General features: G+C 42.8%; 1 protein-coding gene across 8 annotated transcripts in view; it reads right to left on the bottom strand.

Moving 5' to 3' along the window:
* The window catches only part of PDE5A (phosphodiesterase 5A), a 639000-nt gene that overhangs the window by 158357 nt on the left and 455925 nt on the right, over positions 1-24718 (bottom strand). For all 8 annotated transcript variants that reach the window (XM_069230182.1, XM_069230181.1, XM_069230180.1 and 5 more), the window contains 2 exons: positions 18840-18948; positions 6498-6582 (listed from right to left, as the gene is read on the bottom strand). In XM_069230182.1, coding sequence (XP_069086283.1) covers positions 6498-6582; positions 18840-18948 — 194 coding nt within the window. The remainder of the gene's footprint in view (positions 1-6497; positions 6583-18839; positions 18949-24718) is intronic.

Raw genomic sequence — 24718 nt, forward strand, 5'->3', positions numbered from 1 at the left:
TGCGGTGTATTGGACAGGAGTGAGCTGAATTGGTTTGGAGTGGGATGGGTTACATTGGTGTGGAGTGTGGTGGATTAGACTGGTGTGGAGTGGGATGGGCTGGACTGAAGTGGGCTGGATTAAGGTGGCGTGGGATGGACTGTATTGGAGTGTGGTGGATCAAGGTGAACTGGATTGGACTGGGGTGGAATAAGGTGGACTGGATTGACCCACCTGACGTGGGATGGACTAGATTGGAATGGGGCTTGAGTGGAGTGTGGTGGGTTGGATTGGAATGGTGTTGTACTTGAGATGGGTGGGTTGGAGTGGAATGTGGTGGTTTGGAGTGGGATGGGTTGGATTGGAGTGGGGTGGGTTGGACTGAAGTTGGGTGGGTTGGACAATAGTGGGGTGGGTTGGACTCAAGTGTGTGGGACTGTGGTGAATTGGAGTGGGGTAGATTGGATTGGAGAGTGGTATATTGGATCAGGGCAGACTTGATTGGTCTGGATTGGGGTGGATTGGTGAGAGGTGGATTGTGGTGGATTGGAGTGGGGTGAACTGGGATTGACTAGGGTGAACTGGGATGGAATGGATTGGAATGGGGTGCTGTGGACTGGTTTAGAGCGGACAGTCTGGAGTGGGAGAGATTGTTCTGGACTGGAGTGGGGCAGATTGATTTTGATTGGAGTGGGACAGATTGTTTTGGATTGCAGTGCAGCAGGCTGTTTTGGATTGGAGTTGGGCAGATAGAAGTGGGGTAGACTGTTTTAGTTTGCAGTGGGCCAGACTGGAGCAGATTGTTTTGGATTGGAGTGGATACAGATTAGCTTGGGCAGACTGTTTTGTATTGAAATGGGGCAGATTCTTTTGGACTGGAGTGGGGATGATTGTTTTGGATTGGAGTGGGGCACACTGCTTTGGTTTGGAGTAGGCAGATTGTTTTGCACGGGAGTGGAGCAGGTTGTTTGGATTGGAGTGGGTCAGATTGTTTTGGACTGTAGTGGCAGACTTTTTGGATTCTAGTGTGGCAGGCTGGAATTGGGCAGATTGTTTTGGATTGGAGTGGGGAAGATTGAAGTGGGGCAGACTGGGGTGAGGTGTACTGGATTGGAGTGTGTGGATTGGATTGGAGTGAGGCAGATTAGATTGGAGTGGGGGAATTGGAGTGTAGCAGATTGTTTTGGATTGGAGTGGGGCAGATTGTTTTAGGTTAGAATGCTGTATATTTTTGGGATTGGAGTGGGGCAGATTGTTGTGGATTGGAGAGGGGCAGAGTGTTTTGTATTGGAGATGGGCAGGTTGGACTTTGCAGATTGTTTTGGAATGGAGTGTGGCAGATTGGATTGAGGCAGATTGTTTTTGTTTGTACTGGGACAGATTGTAGTACAGCGGATTGTTTTGGATTGTAGTGGGGCATTTTGGTTTGGACTGTAGTGGGGCAGATTTTCTGGACTGTAGTGGGGCAGACTGTAGTAGGGCATATTGTTTTGAACAGGAGTGGGGCAGATTATTTTGGACTGACGTAGGGCAGAATGTTTTGGAATGGAGTAAGCATACTGATTTGGATTGAAATGGGACATATTGGAGTGGAGCAGATTGTTTTGGATTGGAGTGAGGTACATTGTTTTGGACTGGAGAGGGGAAGATTGTTTTGGACTGGAGTGGGGCAGATTGGAGTGGGGAAGAATGAAGTGGGGCAGACTGGGGTGAGGTGTACTGGATTGGAGTGTGTGGATTGGATTGGTGCTGATTAGATTGGAGTTGGGCAGATCGTTTTGTATTGGAGTGGGGCAGATTGTTTTAGATTAGAATGCAGTAGAGTTTTGGGGTTTGGAGTGGGCCAGATTGTTTTGGATTGGAGTGGGGCAGAGTGTTGTGTTTTGGATTAGAGTGGGGTAGATTGTTTTGCATTGGAGATGGACAGTTTGGACTGTGCAGATTGTTTTGGATTGGGGTAGGGCAGTTTGGACTGGGGCAGATTGTTCTGGTTTGTACTGGGACAGATTGGAGTGGGGCAGATTGTTTTGGATTGTAGTGGGGCATTTTTGGTTTGGAGTGTAGTCGGGCAGATGTTTTCAACTGTAGTGGGGCAGGCTGTAGTGGGGCATATTGTTTTGAACTGAAGTGGGGAAGATGGTTTTGGACTGAAGTAGGGCAGAATGTTTTGGAATGTAGTAAGCAGATTGTTTTAGATTGAAATGGGACATATTGGATTGGGGCAGATTGTTTTGGATTGGAGTGAGGCAGATTGTTTTGGACTGGAGTGGGGCAGATTTTAGTGGGGTGGATCATGGTAAAGTGGACTGGATTGAAGTGGGGTTAACTGGAGTAGAGCGGTCCGGATAGGAGTGGGAGGTTGGAGTGGGGCAGATTGTTTCAGATTGGAGTGGGCAGATTGTTTTGGATTGGAGTGGGGCAGACTGGAGTGGGGCAGGTTGTTTTAGACTAGAGTCGGCCAGATTCTTTTGAATTAGAGTGAGGCAGATTTGGATTGGAATAGAGCAGAATGTTTTATATTGGAGTTGGGCAGGTTGTTTTGGAATGGAGAGGAGCTGATTGTTTTGGATGAAGTGGGGCAGATTAGAGTGGGCCACATCACTGTGGACTGGGGTGGGGAGATTGTTTTGGAGTGAAGTGGGCAGATTGTTTTGGACTGGGGTGGGGAAGATTGAGGAGGGACAGACTGGAGTGGGGCAGAATGTTGTGGGTGGATCATGGTAAAGTGGAATGGACTGAATGTTTTCTGTAGGAGTTGGGCAGGTTGTTTAGGACTGGAGTGGGGCTGATTGTTTTGAATCAAGTGGGGCAGATTGGAGTGGGGCACATTGCTGTTGATTAGAGTGGGCAGACTGTTTTGGACTGGAGTGGGGCATATTGGAGTGGGCAAGATTGGAGTGGGGCAGAATGGAGTGGGCGGATCGTGGTGAAGTGGGCTGGATTGGAGTGGGGTTCACTGGAGTGGGGCGGATTGGATAGGAGTTGGGGTTTGGGGTGGGGCTGATTGTTTCGGATTGGAGTATGCAGATTAGTTTGGATTGGAGAGGGGCAGACTGGATTGGGCAGAACGTTTTAGATTATAGTGGGGCAGACTGGTTTGGATTAGAGAGAGGCAGATTTGGATTGGAGTGGGGCAGAATGTTTTCTACTCAAGTTGGGCAGGTTGTTTTGGACTGGAGTGGGGCTGATTGTTTTGGATGAAGTGGGGCAGATTGGAGTGGGGCACAGAGCTGTGGATTGGAGTGGGCAGATTGTTTTGGATAGGAGTGGGGAAGATTTGAGTGGGGCAGATTGCTTTGGATTGGACTGGGACTGATTGTTTTGAATTGGAGTGGGGCAGATTGTTTTGGATTGGAGAGGGGCAGGCTGGAGTGGGGCAGATTGTTTTGGATTGTAGTGGGGCATATGTTTTGAATTGTAGTGAGGCAGACTGGAGTGGGGCATATTGTTTTGGATTGGAGTGAGGCACATGGCTTTAGACTGATGTCAGGTAGACTGTTTTCGAATGGTGTAGGACAGAACGTTTTTGATTGGTGCGGGACAGATTCGAGTGGGGCAGATTGTTTGCAATTGCAGTGGGCAGATTGGAGTGGGGCAGATTGGAGTGGAGCAGATTGAAATGAAGTGGACTGGATTGTAAAGGGATGGACTGGGCTGGAGTCGGACAGACTGAATTAGAGGAATTGGAGTGGGGCACATTTTTTGGGTTTGGAGTGGGGCAGATTGTTTTGGATTGGAAGGGGCAGATTGTTTTGGATTGGAGTGGGGCAGGTTGGAGTGGTAGATCGTTTTGGATTGGAGTGGGGCAGACTGGATTGGGACAGATTGTTTTGCTTTGTACTGAGACAGATTGGAGTGCGGCACATTGTTTTGGATTGTAATGGGGCAGATTGTTTTGTATTGGAGGGGGACATATTTTTTGGATTGTAGTGCAGCAGACAGGAGTGGAGCATATTGTTTTGGATTGGAGTAGGCAGATTGTTTTGGATTGGAGTGGGCAGACTGTTTTGGAATGAAGTAGGCAGATTATTTTGGATTGGAGAGGGACACATTGGAGTTGGGCAGACTGCTTTGGATTGGAGTGTGGCAGAGGGAGTGGGATGGATCGTGGTGAGGTGGACTGGGTTGGAGTGGGGTAGATTAGATTGAAATGGGGGGTTGGAGTGGGGCAAATTGTTTCAGATTGGAGTGGGCAAATTTTTGGGATTGGACCTGGGCTGATTGCAGTGGGGCAGATTGTTTTGGATTGGAGGGGGGCAGATTTTTTGGATTGTAGTGCGGCAGACTGGAGTGGAGCATATTGTTTTGGATTGGAGTGGGCAGATTGTTTTGGATTGGAGTGGTCAGACTGTTTTGGAATGAAGTAGGCAGATTATTTTGGATTGGAGAGGGACACATTGGAGTTGGGCAGACTGCTTTGGATTGGAGTGAGGCGAGGGAGTGGGGTGGATCTTGGTGAGGTGGACTGGGTTGGAGTGGGGTAGATTAGATTGAAATGGGGGGGTTGGAGTGGGGCAAATTGTTTCAGATTGGAGTGGGCAGATTGTTTTGGTTTGGACCCGGGCTGATTGGAGTGGGGCAGACTGTTTTAAATTAGAGTGGGGCAGGTTGGAGTGGAGCAGATTGTTTTAGTATGAAGTTGGGCAGATTGGAATGGGGCAGTTTGTTTTGGATTGGAGTGGGTCATATTGTTTTGGATTGGAGTGGAGCAGGTCGAGTGGGCAGATTGATTTGGAATGAGGTGGGGCAGAATGGTGCGGACTAGAGTGGGGCAGATTGTTTTGGATTGATGTATTGGAGTGAGGCAGATTGTTCTGGATTGAAGGGGGGAGATTGAAGTGGGCATGTTGGGAGTACTGGTGTCTGGTGGACTGGGATAGAGTGGGGTGAACTGGACTTGATTGTGGCAGTCTGGCCTGAAGTGTAGTGTGTCTAATTGGACTGGAGTGAGGCTTATTGGAGTGGGGCAGATTGTTTTGGATTGGAGTGGGGCAGACTGTTTTGGATTGGACTGGGACGGATTGAAGTGGGGCACATTGTTTTGGGTTGGTGTAGGGCAGATTGTTTTAGATTAGAGTGGGGTAGATTGGAATGGGGCAGATTCTTCTGGATTGGAGTGGGGCACATTGTTTTGGATTGGGGTGGGGCATATTTTTGTGGCTTGGAGTGGGGCACATTGTTTTGGATTGCAGTATTGGAGTGGGGCAGGTATTTTTTTGGATTGGAGTGGGGCAGGTTGGTTTGGACTGGAGGGGAAGCAGATGGGAGTGGTGTGGGTTGGGAGGTGTGGAGTGGAGTGTGGTGGACTGGAGTGGATTGGAGTGAGTGGTTTGGACTGGAGTGGGGCGGACTGGATTGAATTGGTGTCGACTGCAGCATACTGCACGTTTATGTGTCAAAGTGTAATTCTGAAATTTACACATAAGAAAGAAACAATCTTGCTCTGCAATATTTAGAACAAGATAATAATCATCTTTTGAGAACAGCGCCCACAAGCGAAAAGAAAACATGAGTGCAAAATATGAAAAGAAAACTTTGTAAAAATTTTAAAAAAGTTAACTGTAGAAAATACAACATTTCAAGTTTTTTGCCCTGCTGGGCATGTTTTTTCCAGTCAGGTGCCTTCAGTTGGCAGGGCACTAGCAGTTAAAAAAACAAGCGTGCAAAGTGAGAAAAGAAGACTTTGCAAAATAAATACTAGTTAACTACAGAAAACACAACTTCGCAATTCTGTTTGTCCCTTTGGGCAACTTTTTGTTAGTCATGTGCCTTCTGTTTGCAGGGCACTAGAAGTTAAAAGAAGAAAATAGTACCTCAATCACATCGAGGGCAGCGGATGGACACTGATTAAGTTGAATCAATGAGTGCTTGGTCCCTGCTCCATGGACGGGAAGTGAAATGATAATATGGCCTCCAGTGATGAATTACGAGGCTATAAAGAAGAGTGCCATGCAAGCCAACAAATGGTAAACCAAGGGGAGGCTCCAAGCCCTTTTCTACCTACAGCAGCGTCTCGCTAGCGAGACGCCTGTGTTAGTGCATGCTTTCGCACGCCCGACCCTAAAAACAAGCAGTTGTAATGCTGGGACAAAAGGAAACATTTCTCTGTCTCCTTTAGCCTCAGGTAAAGTAAACATAAAATTTATGGTGGGTGGGCTCCATACAACCACGCCCACCCCCAAAGTGTGCCCTGTAGCCATAACAAACCACCAGTGCACTCTGACAACATGGGAGCAATGAAAACATTCCACCTCATCCTCTTAAAAAAGTAACTGATGCAAGGCTTCAGACCTGTCTCCCGGAAAGGGACTTATCTCTAGATTTAAGAAACACATACGTTTTGTGCATGTTATTAGTACCATCTGTCAATGACTCCTGTGTAATGCTTGACTTTTCCCGTTTTGAAAAGTATGCTCATGCTTGCACCACACATATACCTGCACCAATAAAGAGCATTATACTTCATGAAGAAGGTAAAAAAACACATGCAAGGCGCATAGGGAAGAAAGCAAACTTACCTATGACTTTATTTTTCTTTCCGTTTTTAATTGGTGTACATAGCAAGCTCTGAACGTGCTTGTGTTTTTTTTCTGTGTTGTCATTCTGGAATGATAGCATATGTTAAAAATGTAGGAAGGTGATATAATCAAGCACTACTTTCAAGCTAGTTATCTTCTCATGGTGTGAGAAATTCGGTACACTATTTATAATGAGGTTAAAGAGTATTTTAGCATTTCATTACACATTATTCTACCAATGACCACCCAAGACCGGCTTTAGGGCGGTGTGAACGGTGCGGCTGCCCTTGGTGCTGTCCTGGAGGGGTGCACTGACCTCGGGGGGCGGGGACTGTGTTTAGTTAGCAATAGCTTACATGTAAAAGCACCTGCTGCAGAGTACCTAGTGCATCCAGCTTTCAGACAGCACTCAAAATGTCAAGATAACTGTTGTGATTAATGTTTCTGCTAGAAAGAGAGATGAGACTTTTTGTTTAGTGACTTTTTCCTTACCCTGTTCTTTCAAACAAATGAAATGTAAGTGAGAGAGTGACTATGTAGGTATGAGAGACACTTTTTAGGGGGAGTAGTGAGGGAATCCGAGTAGGAGGTCATTTGGGTGAGATGGGATGGGGGGCGCCAAAAAAGATTGCCGCATCGGGCACCACCAGTGCTAAAGCCGGCCCTGTGACAACCCATACTCAATAAACCAGCAGTGATGATATCAGCCTTTTTCTTTGATTACAAGTACTAAATTCTCACAACCCTTTCGCAAATAACAGTGTACATAGGCATCGGAATTATATAATAATCAAACCGTTGTAATTTTTCCAGCAGGTCAAAAATGCCAAAATTTATCAGAGGAAAGGTTCCAGAAGAAAAGAAAGCAAAGATACATAATCAGTGTGCTTCATATTGATTATGCATGTCGTACCTAATTTCCAGGCTGAATACACAAAATAGGAAGTATTTATGATACCTGGTAATTACATCACCCAGGCTAATGGTATTTATCCGGTTTGGTAAATACTTCACCATATTCCGGAGAACGTGGAATCAAGGCCTTAAAATTCATGCTTTATTTTATATGTGTAAAACACAACATAGACATTGGTAATAGGTCATTTTTACAAGGCTCGTCACAAGGCTCATCAATCCTTAGTCTCAACCTGTGTCTTTTCTCCTAAAAATAGTATTGCTATCTTTGTCCCTCACCTTTTTGATCTTCAATAGGGGGAAAAACATACGGGCAATACCAAATACACCAGCTAAGAAATGTAGGTCAATATTTAACAGAAAATGATGGAGCGCGACGCTGTGCCAAAATTGGCAGTGCCGCGCTCTGTCATTTTCATAACGCAGGGATGCGCCATATTCAAATGAATATGCCGCACCCCTGTGTTTTCACCTGCGCTGGCGCTAAATTCGCAGTTGAGAGCCAACGCAGCCACCCTTGCAACATGGTGCAAGGATGGCTGTGTTGAGGGGGAGATTGCTTTTGTGCTGGAAGGGACACCTTCCTACATAAAACCAATCTTAAATGGTGATTTCCTCTTTCTATGTGGGCTGCAAAATGCAGCCCACATAGAAAGAGGAAAAACGAGGAGAAATAGAAGTATTTCTCCTCGTTGTGCCTCATTTTGGCGCTGCCTCAGGTTTACAAAAACTCGTAAATATGGAGCAGCGTCAAAATGCAATGGGTGTTGCTGTGACACGCCCACAGCAACACCCATTGTACGCATCTTTTATGCAAAGTGTTGTGTGTCAAGGGGACGTATTTACAAGGTGGCCTTAAGCCACAAAAGTGGCTTAAGGCCACCTTGTAAATAGGGTGCGGGACATAGCCCCACCGGAGCATCACGAAAAGTGACACTCCAGTGGTGCTAGGGGCTCTTAAATATGCCCCTTAGTTCCACCACTTAACACTGTTCTGGTGACAAACTAATTACTTTTCTCATTTAAACACTTCCCTTGATAAGCCTTATCTCATGTGCCTCACTCCCAAAACTACAGCTCTGCTGAAATGCACTCACATTCTCTACACTTTTCAGGCAAATGGATATTGATACGTGTCTATGGCAAGGGCCCACTCACTTTTCTCATACAGGCACGCACAGTATATTCCACCATCACCCTTCATAGATTCCTTCCTACTTAATAGGACCGACTGTAATACTCCCTCTGGGTTCCTGAAAAATAATCTTTATATATTCCAAAAATTCCAGACTCAGGCTGTTCAGCTTTTTTACAGGGTTTTACAGTTATAATTCAGGACTAAAATAAAGGCAGTTGTACAGAACAGTGATATAGATTGTATCATTCACTATTGAGTATTTTATTTTACTAAATATTTAGATGTTTACAGATTTGACATTCCAATAATAGATCCAAATTAAATGCAGGCCCTATTTTTTCCACTGCAGATACACTGCTTCAATCAAAGTCTATGAATGAAAAGAGCTAGAGTAGAACTAGGAATCTAGAGAGGGTGAAAATGATAAGGAAAAGGGCGAGGTAGAAGAGGTTGACCACAAAATAAGTTACTCTAACCCAAACACACTAGTTGGAAACATATATGAAAGAAAATGGAACCAAACACCCTTCAACGTCTTTGTATTAATTTCAACTCAATAGGAGGCCTTATTTAGCCTTACCAAATGTTCAATATTTTACAGGTACGTCTATACCTTAGGTTTCCTAATGGAATTCCTGTACCTAAGTAGATTCCTATTTGCACATGTCAGTGCTCTCAGCAGTCCAATGTTTCTAAGTCCCGAGACAGCTGATCTCCTTGCTCACATGAATTCAATATTGTAAAATATATGTCTCTCCGTATATTTAGGGCCTATATGAGGCCCTAGGCTAATGGTAAGTACCAGAGTTAATAATATATCACCAGTACTGTAAACAAGGTCTACATTTTGACCATAATACAGACATGCAATAATCCTCCCAAAGCAAGAAACACGTACCTAATATCTAAATCCTGAGCTATCAATTATTGCCAAGGTAACCTTTGACCTATAAGTAATGCATCCTAAAATACTGCTGCCAGCACCAATGCACCCTTTGAACACAACAAATTGGACTTTAATGTCTTATGTCAATGTAGGTATGGCATTGAGGCAAAGCGGATCTTGAAGTAATGCATGACAATGATGACTTATCAATGTCAATGAACTTTTCAAAGTTGAGCAACCTCTCTATGTCATGGTATCACTCAGCCTGAAAGTACCTCTCAGCCTCAGGGTGAATAGTCAAGTAGGAAGTGATAGGGAACTAAACCATTAGACCCTGAGAAATATTAGGTGAGGTAGCTCAACAGAATCTAGTTTAGGGGTTAGGGCATGATATAAACAGTCCCTGGGAGGGGATGCATTCCTTATAAGGATGCGATTATTCCCAGGGAATTGTTTTATACTGCGATGTAACTCCCACACCCCTGGTGGGTGAGAGGGACCCCTTATGCAATATACTTATAGGTTATGGGTCAGATATCTCTAATTCAGTGGTTAGAGATGATTCAACATCCATATATCATATGGCTGTCTCAGCACAGAGGATTGATAACAGAAAAATATTCAGTAACGTACAGCGGCAGCAAGCGGCACCAAAAACAGGTGGGGCTACGGGAACATGTATAACCCACTGAAAGCACAAAACTAAGCAGTGCCCCTGGGCTCAAAGCCAAAGTTCTCAGTCGTGGTCAACTTTAAACAGTGTTTATAACAGGCCAAGATTCTGAGCTCTGGAGTTCAGACTGAAGGCATTGCGAGTTTTTTAAGTTTAAAAAATAAAACGTTTAACTCACCTAGTGCTTCGTGCTCAGTGTTCCTCTTCATCCTGGCAGCACAGGCTCCCAGAGCTCCAGACATCAACAATCCTCTACCAGTCCAGATGCTTCTCTCATGCTGCTCAGGCAGCATGGGAGAAGGACCAGGATTGGCTGGAGCACACTGGTGCAACACTTCTTAAAGCTATGGGGGTTTGTGCTCGCTCTCCACCCAGCTGTCTAAGACAGCTTGGGTTGGAGTGTTTAAAGTGTGCATGTAGGGCTGGCCCTTGCAAGGCAGCCAGACAACAGTGACATGCGCACTTAAACTGAAGTGCACATTATTCCTCCCTGCTTCTGCCTACCCTGAGACTGGGTTGTTGCCAATACGAAAAATAAAATGGTAATAAATCTTTTTTATAACTATTCTATTTTTCATGTTTCCTGCAACGCTCCTCCGCTTTCATGGAGGCACCGCCGGTGGTAACCTAAAGCTTGGAAAAGACGGCTCAACCTGAGAGAGTCAATTTAAGGTGACTGTTGAAGGCACATGTGAACATAGGGAAGGGTTGAGGCATTGCTAGTTCTGAACCCACTGCCAAAAATCTGATAAGGTCTTTGAGTCCCATTTCTCAAAGACCCACTGATAAGGTGCCAAAAATCGTACAGCTATCTGACAAAACACTACAAAATCTCCTTATATAGTCAGAAGCCACATACCTATTTATATCAAGGGAACAGCAAACACAATAAAATTCATGGGAAGAAGGACTCTAGCAGAAAACAATATAAAGCTCTAAGTATGTGCCAAGAAGGAAGAATAAACTGTCTAAAAAGACACATTGGAAGCACAGTTGGTTTGGGTTTTATGTGCTAGCGCATGCATGGTTAGCACATTAGAGTGAGACAACATGAGGGAGCGAGATGGAGTGAACATAGACGGCTATAGTTGTAAGGTTATGGCTCATACAGATGAATGCAAACATGTAAACAGAGGCAGAAATATACGCCCAAACAACCAATAGCATCTGGTAAGAGATGAAAAGACATCACTGACAAAATCTCAAGCAAATGTCATAAATAGGCTGGTCGCAAAAATGTAATCGTTGAAAGGGGCACCGCCCAAAGCCCACTTGAAATGCATTGTTAGCAGTAGGAATAATTGACAACTGTGTTGTCAAAACCCAGACCTATCATGGGCTTATGTGGAGTGAAGTGAATGAATCTAATGAAGTCAAGAGAACATTTAAAAAGTGAGACAGCTACAGTCTCTAAAGAGCATTTAACAGACACCTGCCCTCGTGAGTTTCATTTTGAAGGGACAAAGGCTATATTTTCCCTAGAAGCACCACATCAGTAAAATATAATTAAAAACAATATTTTCGAGGGAAATTAAAAAAAAAATTTAAATGTATATTTTCAGGTGTTTTCTGGGATCTTGCCGACTGACAGGGTATTTTCTAGTAGGTATAAACTCTAAACTGCAGTTGCCATGTATCACTGCTGTTTAAAGGTTGAGAAGGTGTTTAGGAAATATATGCTGTCCTCACTGCTTATAGAATCAAATTGTATTTTCGGTAACCTGATGCTCAGCACAGATCCAACATTACTAAGTTGGGATAAGGGCACGTTTTGGCTACGGTAAGCAACGGGATACATTTTCATATTAAATGCAATGATAATCATAAACACCAAACAAGTGAATATTTGCAAAATAACCTATGTTCATTCTTAAATTAAACTATCAATGTTAATCCCAATAGGTCTCGCCCTGGAGACCTATTCTGTTTGCCAATGGATTTAGCCATGCTATATAGCACTCCTGATGATGTGCAGCCTGGCTAAAAAAAAAAAAAAAGAAGAAAAAAGCCTATGAGGCAGCTGGTTGTGTGAGTATGAAGGCAGGTGCACCAAGCATGCGCCTACAAAATAATGGGAGTTTTTTTTTTCTTTTTGTTTACCAATCTGAGTTCGATCAGTAAACAAAAAGAGAAAAATAGCACGAGAAGGTTGGATGAACCAACTCGACGAGCACTGGTTGGAATGACAGAGAGCGGGGTGAGGAAGCAACAGGAGGGAGGGGGAACAACACAGGGACTGGGGCAGGAGTAACAAGTTAGCGTAAATGGGGGAAGCGATGCCAATGGCACAGGGAAGGAAGCAATTGAAAAGAGTGGACGATGGAGTGGTAGAAAAGCAAAAAGGTGAGTGAGTGGCACATAAAATAGGGGGAAAACATACGGGCAAAAAAGAAATATGAGAGGGGAGAGGTACAATGGTGGGCGCATCACAGAGGGGGTTGAAAGAAGCACACAGGCAGAGAAAGAGCAACACGAGCATGGTGAAGGGAGGAAATACATAAGGTAGACAGCTGGAAAACACACGCACTCTCGTGGAGTGCTTAAACCAGTTCTTAATTTGTAAATAAAAACTTGCTGATGCCCAAAGCCCTTCTCTGAAACACACTGCTGCTGCAATTAAATGTGTGAACACGGAACAATAAGGCAGCGTAATCCTGAAGCCTTCCTGATCCTCTTCAATCCATCTCCAGCCAATACCTGCCCCTTCAGCTCATTCTTGCAGCTTTCTGCTTTCTCCCTTTGTGACGCTATTTCATTTTTCTCTTCCCCCGTCTTTCCCATATGTGTCTTTTGCTCACAGTAAATACCTGAAGCAGAAAAATAAGTGCAGTGCAGGCCTTCAAAAATAAGTACTGGTGCCCCGCACCAGAAGCCACAAGCACAAATCAAGCACTGGCTTAAACAAAAAAGAAGACAAAAACAGCACCTGAAAAGTGAGCAATGGAAGGACACAAATAGTGCATCCATGTTCTAGAGAAGGGACAAATGCACATAGAGGAAATAAAGCCCACACAAACTAATGAATAAGAAGCATGCAAATGAGAGTGGCAATGAGATCAAATAGTGGTAAGCAATGAGTGGGCTCTTAGCCCACTGAAAGCTGACAATTCATCTTGCATCAGACACCAGGAGTGCTGTAGTGTAGGCGAGACTTAAAAAGCACTTCCCTAACGAGTTTTTTTTTCTTTTAAGGATTATGCTAGGCAATTGGTTCTGCCAGCCGAATAACCCCACAAAATAATGGTTTCTGTAAAAAGTCCCACTATCAAAGAACGATTCCTTTTTTAAGTATAGAAAATCGAACAAAGCACACTGCACCAAGCTCGTCGACTGATAGTACCGCAAATCTAATCAGTTTTGAATCTGAAATTATCTGTTTGAAACCCTGCATTATTGCGCCCTTAGACTGCATATGTGAAACCGCGATAGCATTCGCTTCACATGAGAAAAAATGTCTGGTTGCAGAACGGAATTTGGAATCTGAAACACCAACATCTTCCATCTTCGCAGGCGCCACAACTACAGACGGCGTAGTCATTATTTTGGGTACAACATTTCAAGTGGTCTAAACTGAGTCCGGGCAGACAGCGCTGCAGGTTTTTCCGAGATCTGCTTGCCCAAACGTGCTAGCTGTCTTTCACAAGATAATATCTAATTGGAAATAATCCCCGCGTTATTTATTTCAAAAGATGTTGTCACGTTTTTGACTGTGCACGTCCCTGGCCTCACAGAAAACAGAAGATGTCAGAGCAGGCGTGTAGAAGCCTGAATGTGGATGCGAGGGAGAGAGGTGTGTGCGGAGGGGTCCCCAAGCATCATCACAGGATGTCAGAAGAGCACGCCGCTTGGCTGGGGAACTGTACACTATTTCAGTGATTAAAGTAGAATTATTGTGAAATATATCTCGGATTGTGCATGTCGCTGTTGCTGCGTTTCGTAGAAAACCTTAATCAAAATGTATTTGTACCTGTCAAAACCAACTACGACTCGTTTTCTTCACCTAGGCTAGGCGCTCCATCCTCGGAGTCATATGCCCTCTACTGCTCAAACATTTCTTCACACTGTACCGACTGGACTCCACCAAATCCTTACTTTCTGATCGCCACTCTTCGTGTACATTGCCCTTCCAGCCGCTTCGCTCACCTTCCTTATTCTTAACGGGTACCTGCACGTGTATCTCTTTCCCAAGATATTTCTATCTCTCCAGGCGTCGGGCTAACCTCATTTCTACTTTAAATTGTCCTCCCGATGCTTTTGCTCAACTCTTCTATTCTTAACAAGTTACGGTGCATGCGTTTCCCCATTTCCTACCTCATTTCAACAAAAGTCTTTACCTCTGATCTTTAAGCTTCTTACTATTCTTGACACATTTTATTTAGCTCACTAAACTATGCCTATTGAGAAAATATTTTAGTCTCCATACCACTCAATTGCAAGATCATTTTTTCTTTTTCTCTCCAAATAAACAGTCTATATTATCTCTACTGTGACAATGTTTGTGTTCGTTCAATATTTTTTTTTACTTTTTCCCTCCTGAACAACTCTTCCATTTACAGTCAAATGTTGGTAATGTTCCTCAAACTAGATGTTAATGTTCCTCGTTATTTTTATTTCCTTTCACATCTTTCTTATTTAGTGCTACCGTATTCTTCTGTCCTTATGTTGCTTGGCACAATGAGCTGCACACACATTGTATGCAGTTAAATATTAACCATTAACTAAAACTTTTTAGCATGCCAGTGGGACCAGATTCCTCCAATTTAGGTTCTTTAAGTAACAAAAAGCATGCACACAATCCAGAGTATGAATTTAATCTGACGTCACACTGCCTGTGGTTTCCAAAGTGAGGACATTCGTTGGTTGAGGCAAGGTCATCTCCACAAACAGTATGTGCATAATACTCAATTATAACCCAGTACTATGTTTTTTTTTTTTAATGCGATTCCACACAAATCATATCCAGATCAATTTGTTATAAACCTCAAAGCATTCTGGGATGGCCCTTTTTGATTTGACTCGCATTGATAAGTTAATCTGAATTGAAACACACATAAATACTAAAAAACTAAGGTTGTGTCAGCTATTGTGGTAGGAGACAGATAAAATACAACTCAATGCCTATATATTTGCCACCAATTATAACCACAACCCGTGGCATATTTGTAATGTAAATAACAAAGCTTGAGTTAAGGAGGTAGCCATATTCAACAAGGGAGCAGCTGGAACAGTGGAAGCAGATACTGCACCACAGAACTGTGATATCTAATTCATTACCTCTGGTGGGAGACACGATTCATAGTCTGGGTGAGGGCATGTTTGTCCTAATGTAGTTGCGTGTCTTTTCTTTGTCTCCACATATGGAGGACCTGGTCTGGCAGTTCAGGCTGGACTTTTCCTATCTGATCAGGACCAAGTCTGATTTGTATATGACTTGTCAATGTCTAGAGTGGTATAGTGAGCAAAACATGATAGGGTGGAAAACAGCTCAAATATTCATTGCATGAGATTAATTCAAGGACCTGTTCCTTTCTTCACAAACACAATGATCAATTAACTGTTTAACTTTTTTTAATCCATGCCACTCACACATAACTTAATTTCATCTGGGCCCTCCAAAATGTCAAACACTTCCTCACAATAATTTTATAAAATATTAAATATTGGAAGCTAAACAGTTTTATGGGGATTGAGGGCACATCCTCTAAAAAATATACACACAACTGATGTACAGTAGTACTTTCCAATTTTTCACACTACACATATGCAGAATAAAACATAGCAAGTAAGCAAACCAAACATTTCAAGTGAGAATATTAAAATAATTTTCCAAATGCATAGTTTTATTTTATGTTCCTATAACAATAAATGCCACATATGAAATTGAAAAATATTGCAAGAAAATGAGCCACAAAAGAGTGTGGGACTTCAGAGAAAATCAAAGAAATATTGCCCAAAACGATGTTCACTTTTGCCTCTTAGTTTCTCGCATTGTAATACCCATCTGACAACTGGCCTCAATACATGCTTGACTCCTCCAAACAGTTCTGACTATTTAGCCAAAACACCTTGCATGCTGGACTTTTTGAACCCTTTAGAATGTTAAACGTGAAGTTACAAATCCCAAAATATAGTGTACTATTGGATAAGACACCAGGGTTGGCTAAAATTGTTTCATAATAAGCAAAACCACTTGGCAGCGCTAAACATATTTAATAATTCAAACAGTGCAGATATGTTCTGTTATCTCTTTTTGTAAGTGCACTGAAATGCATGATTTTTAATATTAACCTAAGAGAGTCTACTGTGTGATCCCTTAGCAGAAACGAGGGAGCGAGATGTTGGGGCTTTGACACCCATTCCCCGCCGGATCATGATTGACTAAAGGCGTTGCCAGTTGCGTATTCTAGGTTATCCAAGAGCCATGCTTTCCTTTCTCTTAAATCACAGTACTGTTTTCAGTATGATATTTGCCCATGGGTATATTAAAGATTCTCTTAACCAAACGCAACTATTTTCTGCTAGTACAAGCTCAAACAATACTGCGTTATACTTAAACTTCCAGAAGTAAGGTCACTCAGAAACAACTGACTATATCTTGCACGGTGGCCGAAAAATCCTTAGGATGACACTAGGTAAAGAGAGAACGAGTGGGAGGTAGAGGCATGCAGTGAGCAGGAGAGAAGGTGATGTAAGGAAATAGACAGTGGTGAGAAGAAGAAAGAAAGATAACTTTCCCATGGGGCCCAGGGTAATGCTCCACTGTGGCCACGCCTCACAACATCTCGGCTTCTCTTGTGTGATTGGGCCTATAATGTGTCTGTGTGTGTGCTAATATGAAATATGCTATCTAATGCAGAAATCTATATTGCATTCTGTGGAAGCATTTGTTTAGCACATCATTGCAGTGATGATATCATTAAGTATATGTCCTGGTTTGTAGATGTCGGTTGAGGGGTGCACAGTTTAACACATGCTTCAAAAATGTTGCAGCATCAGTCGTACAGCATACGCGTGGAGTGTTGTGAAGATTGGGAGAAGAGACACTGCCATCCACTCCTATTAGTATGTGCCTCTCTGATAAAATAGTTTTAGATATCTATCTTTGCTGACTTTGAAATACCAATGAAAATTTGAAGAACAGGATCAGAAACTGCATGGATGTCAGTTAGGGGTCACCAGGGGTTTCAATTGCGACCCCTGGCTTTCTCCCTGTGACCCCTGGATGCCTTTGCGACCCCTGACCACGCAGGTTGCAAAATCAGTGACTGAATACGCGACAGATCACCAGTATGGGTGTCTGGGCTCCAACCTCCATGGTTTCTGTCCACTATTTTAATAAAAAATGGGACACCTGGTGCAGGAAAGAGATGTTCACTGGCAGCTATGTACACTGGGCACCTGCTTTAGGAGGAGAGTGTGTTTGTGTGAAAGAGACAGTGTGTGATATGTGAGCTTTTGTGTATATTTGTGTGTGCATGTGTGTGTGACTGAAAATTAGTGAGAGACAGTAACAGGTAGTGAGAGAGAATGGGTGAAGCTGCATGCAAGTGAGTATGAGTGAGTCAGAGTGAGTGAGAATGAGTAGAAGACTGATTGCATGTGAGTGAAATGGGTGAGTGAGAATGAATAAAAATAAGTGAGAGGGTGGGTAAGAGAGTGTGAGTTAGAAAGAATGAGACTAAGTGGCAGTGAGTGAGTGTAACTGTGAGTGAGAATGAGTGAGTGAGGATAAGTAAGAATTAGTGAGCTTAAGAGTGAGTGCAAGTGAGCGACAGAGTGAAAAATTGCTTAAGTAGAAAAAACTGTGAATGCGACTAAAGGTGAGTGTGAACGAATGATTGAGGATAAGTGAGAGTGTGTGCCAATAAGGAAGTGGGAGTACTTGTGAGCGCAGAAGTGTGTGAGTGAGAAAGTATAAGTGAGCCAGACTAAGGACAGGTGAGAGTGAATGAGCAAGACTGGGCAAATGAGTGTAAGAATAAGTGCACAAGAGTGAGAATGAATGAGTAAAAGGGAATGTAAATAAAGGAGTGAGGACGAGTGAGCATGAGTGTGACTGAGTAAATGTAAGTGAATGTGAGAAAGAATGTGGTACCCTGGTGTATTTAAAGGAATTCTTGGCTTATAGAGGCGCCAACGGCAAAAATGCTGACACTGGCATACTGGGTATCATTAAAGCTTTAGAGGCACCCACGTAAAATATGATTATTGGAACACCAGATATAATTCCGGGCATATGGGGAAACAAAAAATGTTGGCCCTAGCATAAGTGAGGAAGTTCTTGGCACAAGGCACCCATGGCAAAATGTTAGTAGCACATTGGTCGAACAGAAGAAAAGTTGTAAATGTTCTTGGAGGAGAAGCCCCAACCCCGCGTAGGAGAGGTCTGGCTCACTTGCTTAACTCATTCACAAGAATTCAGGGCAAGTATTACACTCCAACACTTTCGAAGATCAAGCCCGAGCCCTATTATAGGTGGTATCTAAAATAGACATTTGTTTCTGCTGTTACATCAGCAATGGCAATTATCGTGAAGTAATCTGAGCTAAGGTCACGTGACAACACTTCCTCGGAAGATTTGGGGCTATGGGTCAAATGATGTCACTTCCTCTGACACCATTAAGGTCAAAGGGTGTGAGATGACACTTCCGCTACTAGCATTTTGGTGAATCAACGTTCAAAAGAAAATGAATCATAATTAGTATTAATGTTCATGTTTTGTTTACTCACGGTCCACGGAAATCTTTTGTCCTTGCAGACGTCTGGAATATTCAGAGGCTCCATGGTACTCGCCACATACTGTGCATACATGTAGTTGATTTCATTCACATTATAGTCCCTATGGGAGAAGGGAAGGAGGACAAAGGCCTTTACTCTGCATCTTAAGGGTGTGAGGTCGCCAGTCAGTGGTATACAAGCCAGAACTACATAGTTGTTCAATTAGAGGATTTCTTTAGGGAATAGAAAACCTTTGATAGATAGTTATGTCATAAATAACATTTGAGGTGCCAACGTACGTAACAGTATGGGGGTCTATCATTTGGGGTGTTTACGGCCTGCTTGCTCTAGTCTGGTGAAATACATGCATAAGTGTGCATAAGAACCCAAACGCACATACACACACAGGGTACTGAACAGCTTGCTACACGCACCAGGGTAAACTTTTTCTAGTCCAAATTTTTCCTTTCACAACCAGCTATTGCATTATTACTATTCTGTTACTAGGTCACATCCTTTAAACCAGTGGTCTAAATGTTTTGAAAACAAGGCTCTGAAAAAGTAAAGCCCAGAGGTGGAACATGGTATCCTTGATGAACTGAAGTCATCTAGCATCATTAAAATAATGCATTTTTTGCATTTTTATAATCTTTTTTATTATTTCAACAAGCACACACAGAAAGCAAAGTAAAAAAGTAGAACTACAACAAAAATCCATTTTCTACTGCAAAAAGTGGTTAAAATAAACTTGGAGTCAGTCAATATTCTCTGGTTTGTGAAGATACAAAGTTTGAGAAACTCTTCTTGAATTAAGTCCGTGAAGTCCACCACTTCCCCTTCCTTTGACATTTAAATGGAATTTATGGTGGCCCCCATTGTGCATTAAAAATAAGTTTATAATCTCTTTCCAAATGCGTGCACTTTCCTTATTAATTTAGCTATCACTGCGATCTCCAACAGACAGCCTTTACCATTGCGCTAGCTGCAAGGCTTGCTTTGGGTGTGAGTGGCAACTCCAACTTCATAATAGTTGTTTTTCTGATAACTAGCATCATTGCAGGAATGCCAGAAAAGTAATGAAGAATTTGCTCTACCAGCCCCCAAACCTGTTATCAAACATGCAAACGCAGTATAATTCAATTTCACATTATGGCACAGTATATAAAAATAGTTAGTGTGGACACTGACATACCTTCAGTATTATACCTGATGCAGTAGGCCTGCTTCACAAAAGCAGAGAGGTGACCTGTGCCATTCATGAAACATTTTATACCGGGAGAGCTGAAGCTAATTCTCAACCAATCTCCCACACCTCCTTTCTAACAAAACTCCTTTGTGGTGGTGTACAGATCTCTCATAAAGCTTAGAACACAACGGGGGCATTTTTTAATTTATCACCAATTTTGTGCATCTCCTCTCTGCTTCTAATGTTTCTTGCTGCTCTAACCCTCAATGTTTCTCCTCCACTGCACGCCTTACAGGACACCCGTTATGCACCTCCTGACCCACAGAGGCTTTATTGTATCTTAAAATAAAACTGTAACCGCAATGCAACATATCCTGCACTTACTACTGTTATTGCCATCCCATCGCCACTTCCTCACATTTTTCCTTGTAGGCAGTAGGCACGCACATACAAGCCTTGTTTTCAGCAAGAGAAATGCAGTCTTCAAATACTACAAGCAAGAGTCTTTCAGAACTGTATCATGTGTTGAACTAATGTGGAAGCAAAACAATAGGCAACATGAGTGCATGCACAATGAACACACAATAGACAGTTGCATTCTCCTTGGTCCATATACAGCAAAGGTTACAGCTCTAGTTGATAGTTGTCTTTCATGATATTTGGCAGAACAACACTTTCTTTAGAAACTCCTAAGTCCAGATTCCAAGATCTGTCTAAAATGAGGTGTATTGTCAATCTCCACTCACCATTTACCGTGGGCATGTTTCAGAACTGGTTTAGAAACTTAAACAGAGTCCTATACATTTGGTTTTAAAGTATTACTATTTGATGAATTTACTGCAAAGAGTTGTGGTCTAATGGCTTGTTTGCTGCCCTTGAAAACTTGGAGGCCTAGATTCTAATCCTGCCTTCAGCATTCAACCAAAATCAATCTTGTGATTCTTGGCAAATCATTTATCCCTCTGTACCACAAATTGGAAGCATGTATTTTTAAATGTGGGTAATTCTGTATCGTAACAGCAAAAGGTACTTATTGAATTATCACAGAGCGAGAACCCGAATGCATTCTGAGGTAAGAGGTTGGGTGGCAGGCAGTGAGCCAGGAGAGGATCTAGAAGGTGAAGCTAGGTGGAAAGTCACTCAGGTATCAGGTAATCGGTGGAAAGAAACCTGTGAATGTGATGTGAAAGCAATCCTGTCTACGTTAAATTGTACTTTTAAGGTGTATAGTGCCTTACAGTGAAGTCTATAATCAGAAAGGTAGAGAGAAAATCAGGTTACTATAAAATTATAAGGTCCAACTTTTGAAGACCAAAAACAGATGGTATTTGGTGGTGGAATTAGTAATGGTGACTGTGCTGTGTTCATGTTGCTGTATTGGTAGTGCTGTGTTATTAATGGTGGTGGTGTATTCATAATACTGTTTGCAGTGTTGGTGTTATTGATATTGGTGGTACTGGTGTAGGTGTGCTAGTTGTAGTATCAGTAACGCTAGGAGTGGTACCTGTAGTGGAAGTTTTTGTGGTTCTATAGGTGGCAGTGGTGTTGGTTGGTATTTGTGGTGGTAATATTGGTGATATCTGTATTGGTGGCATTGGTTGTGGTGGTTTTCGTGGCATATTAGGTGATATTATTAATGATAGTTTTTGGATTGTGGGAATGGTCTGGCATTGGTGGAGGAACTGGTATTGCATGTATCAGATTATTCAATGTGACAAAACGTATGATGGTTGAGTGTATGTTTAAGATGTAGCTTAGCCCTCCATGCACTGCAATGCAAGCACGTCTTAGGAGCACTTATATCTAGGGTTTGGTAATTAGAGGATGCAGAATTACTACAGTACTACAGGTTCAACTGAACAACGGGGTATAACCATAGATATTAGTGGTCCTTCATTTATTTCTGAAATTCCAGATTTTATTCATGGACATACAACACCAGGTATTACTTGGTGAAATATGTCCTGCAAATGTCCAGAGGATCCTTCTAGAAGTGTGCATTTCATAACCATAATTACTTCTGCAGTGGTGCAACAAATCTAGAGCTAACTGTTCTTCGTGACATTATGTGTTTGCTACCTCACTATCACAACTCAATGTGACATAACAAAGGTGTTTTGTTTGACATATACATTATGGTGTAGACACTTCTGTGAGAAAATGCTGTTGATGTGGAATAAAAAAAATAAAAAAAATAAGGCAGGACCACCACAGTCAGCACGAGTCACATACTGGCAGGTAAAGATGAATTTAAAGCTGTATCCTGAGGGGACTAGAACAAAATAGAGTAACCCAATCTTCCAGCAGGAGATGGGTGAATAATGTGAACAACAAGAAAGTCCTTAAGGAATTATCTTAATTTTTTTTGTTATAATTTTTAGGTTGGTCCTTCAGGATCCAGTAAAGCCAACTAAATTGGTGAATATTCTTTATGTAATAAGAATTATTTACCGACCGAGACAAAATATAGGTAGGTATTCTGTGCTGCTGCATGAAAAATCAAGTTTTATTAATAACAGGAAAAAATATATATCCATTCTATACAAGACAAGGAAGTACAAAGAAATAGATGAAAGTTCACATACATACAAACATCTATCAGATAAGATGTACAGTTTTCTGATTTGTTTGAATTCACAAAAGGTCGTGACACTTATGTTTAATTGCGCAACCAAAAATGAAGTGTATTGTACAGAATGTCCTAGTGGTTCTCATTTAATTGGAAAAACAACACAGGAGGTTCAAAGCAGAATACTACAATATCAATCAAGGTTCTGATGCAACATAGAAAAAGCAGCTCTTGATGAACATTACAAAGCATGCGGTCATCAATGCAATTAAATGAAGTGGTCCGTGCTTGAAATCATCAAATGTTCCACACGGCGACATGACATGGATTGCTTTCTGACTGATGAATTTCACAGGAGAACACATACACGAAAGGAGTTAATGCCTCTGTAGAGTGCTCTTCATTTGCTGTACTGTAATTATCTGTTGATAAACCTTAAAAGTGTTGCAACGACTCTTGTGGTTTATCTATGGCTACCCTATCTAAGCTATTTATATATGGCTACCTAACTAGGCTATTTTCCCCTTATGTTAATCAGTGATTTTTCCCATTCTGGGTTTTTACAGTTTAATAATTTTTCTTTTGTCTTTCCATCACATTTTCTAATTTGGAAAGATGACACCACTCCAATATGGAGGCACCAGGTTTTCACTTTCCTTCATTATTCTACTCCTCGAGAAAGTATTCCCAGGAACATATTCATTTATTTCTCTGTCAAAAGGTATTTTGGTTTGTGATTAGGTTTCTGGATTCAGTTTACCTATATATTTTTACAATATTATTTTGACCATATCTCAAAGGGCTTTTAATTAGAGGTATACAAACTCTTCACACCATTACAAAATGGGGAAACTTTCTATATCTGTTCTTCTGTTCTTCCCTTCTGTTCTTCTGTGTTCTTCCGGTCTTCTGTGTTCTTCTTCTCTGTTCTTCTCGGTGCTTCTGTGTTCTTCTTCTCGGTTCTTCTGTGTTCTTCTCTGTTCTTCTCTGTTCTTCTCTGTTCTTCTCTGTTCTTCTGCTCTTCCGATCTTCTGTGCTTCTGTCTTCTGCTCTTCCGGTCTTCTGTTCTTCTGTCTTCTGTTCTTCTGTCTTCTGTTCTCCTGTCTTCGGCTCTTCTACCTCCTCCGTCTTCTTCCCCCGAGCCTGCCCTCCTGCTCCTTCCTCATCCCCCTCCCTCACTCGCCTCCCCCTCTCTCACCCCTAGCTAACCCGTTCGCTATCTACCTCCCTCACTCCTCCTATCTTCCTATCTCTCTAGCTCCCTATCTCACTATCTAACTCCCCCACTCTCCACCTCCTCCTACCTACCTATCTGTCTATCTATCTATTTCCCTATCTATCGACTTCTCTATCTATTTTCTCTATCTATTTCTCTATCTCTCCCCCCCTCCCGCCACCCCCTCTACTACCTATCTCCCTATCCTCTCACTCTACCTCTCTCCCTCACCCACCTCTACAACCCCCCTCCCCTATCTTCACAACCCTACTCCTATCTCTCTCCCTAATCTCCAAACCTCCTAACACTCACCCTCCTCCACCCTAAACCCCCTCCCCCAGCTCCTCTCACTCTACCTGTCCCCCCCCTCCCTCGCGCTTTCCCGCCGCGACCTCCTGCACGCCCCTGCCCCCCAGCTCCCATTCGCCCCCAGCTGACCCCTCCCCCCCCCTCCTACCTCTTATGGCGGCCGCTGCGCGACAGTGGTAGCGACCCTTGACCCAAGGGTAGGTCGCTGCCGCTGCAGCTCCTCCAAGTTCCCGAGTTCCTGTGTTCCTGAGACCCACCTAACTGTAAGTACCCCCCTCCTCCCAGCCCCTCGCCCTGCCCCGCGCCACTCACCTTCTCTCCTGCTCCTGCTTCTTTTCCTCCTCTGTCTCTTCCTCCTCGCCCCCCCTCTGCAATCTTCTTCTGTGTTCTTCTGTTCTTCTGTTCTTCCCTTCTGTTCTTCTGTGTTCTTCCGGTCTTCTGTGTTCTTCTTCTCTGTTCTTCTCGGTGCTTCTGTGTTCTTCTTCTCGGTTCTTCTGTGTTCTTCTGTGTTCTTCTGTGTTCTTCTCTGTTCTTCTCTGTTCTTCTGCTCTTCCGATCTTCTGTGCTTCTGTCTTCTGTTCTTCTGTTCTTCTGTTCTTCTGTCTTCTGCT

Source organism: Pleurodeles waltl, chromosome 1_1 (genome assembly GCF_031143425.1).
Source record: "Pleurodeles waltl isolate 20211129_DDA chromosome 1_1, aPleWal1.hap1.20221129, whole genome shotgun sequence".
Classification (NCBI taxonomy): domain Eukaryota; kingdom Metazoa; phylum Chordata; class Amphibia; order Caudata; family Salamandridae; genus Pleurodeles; species Pleurodeles waltl.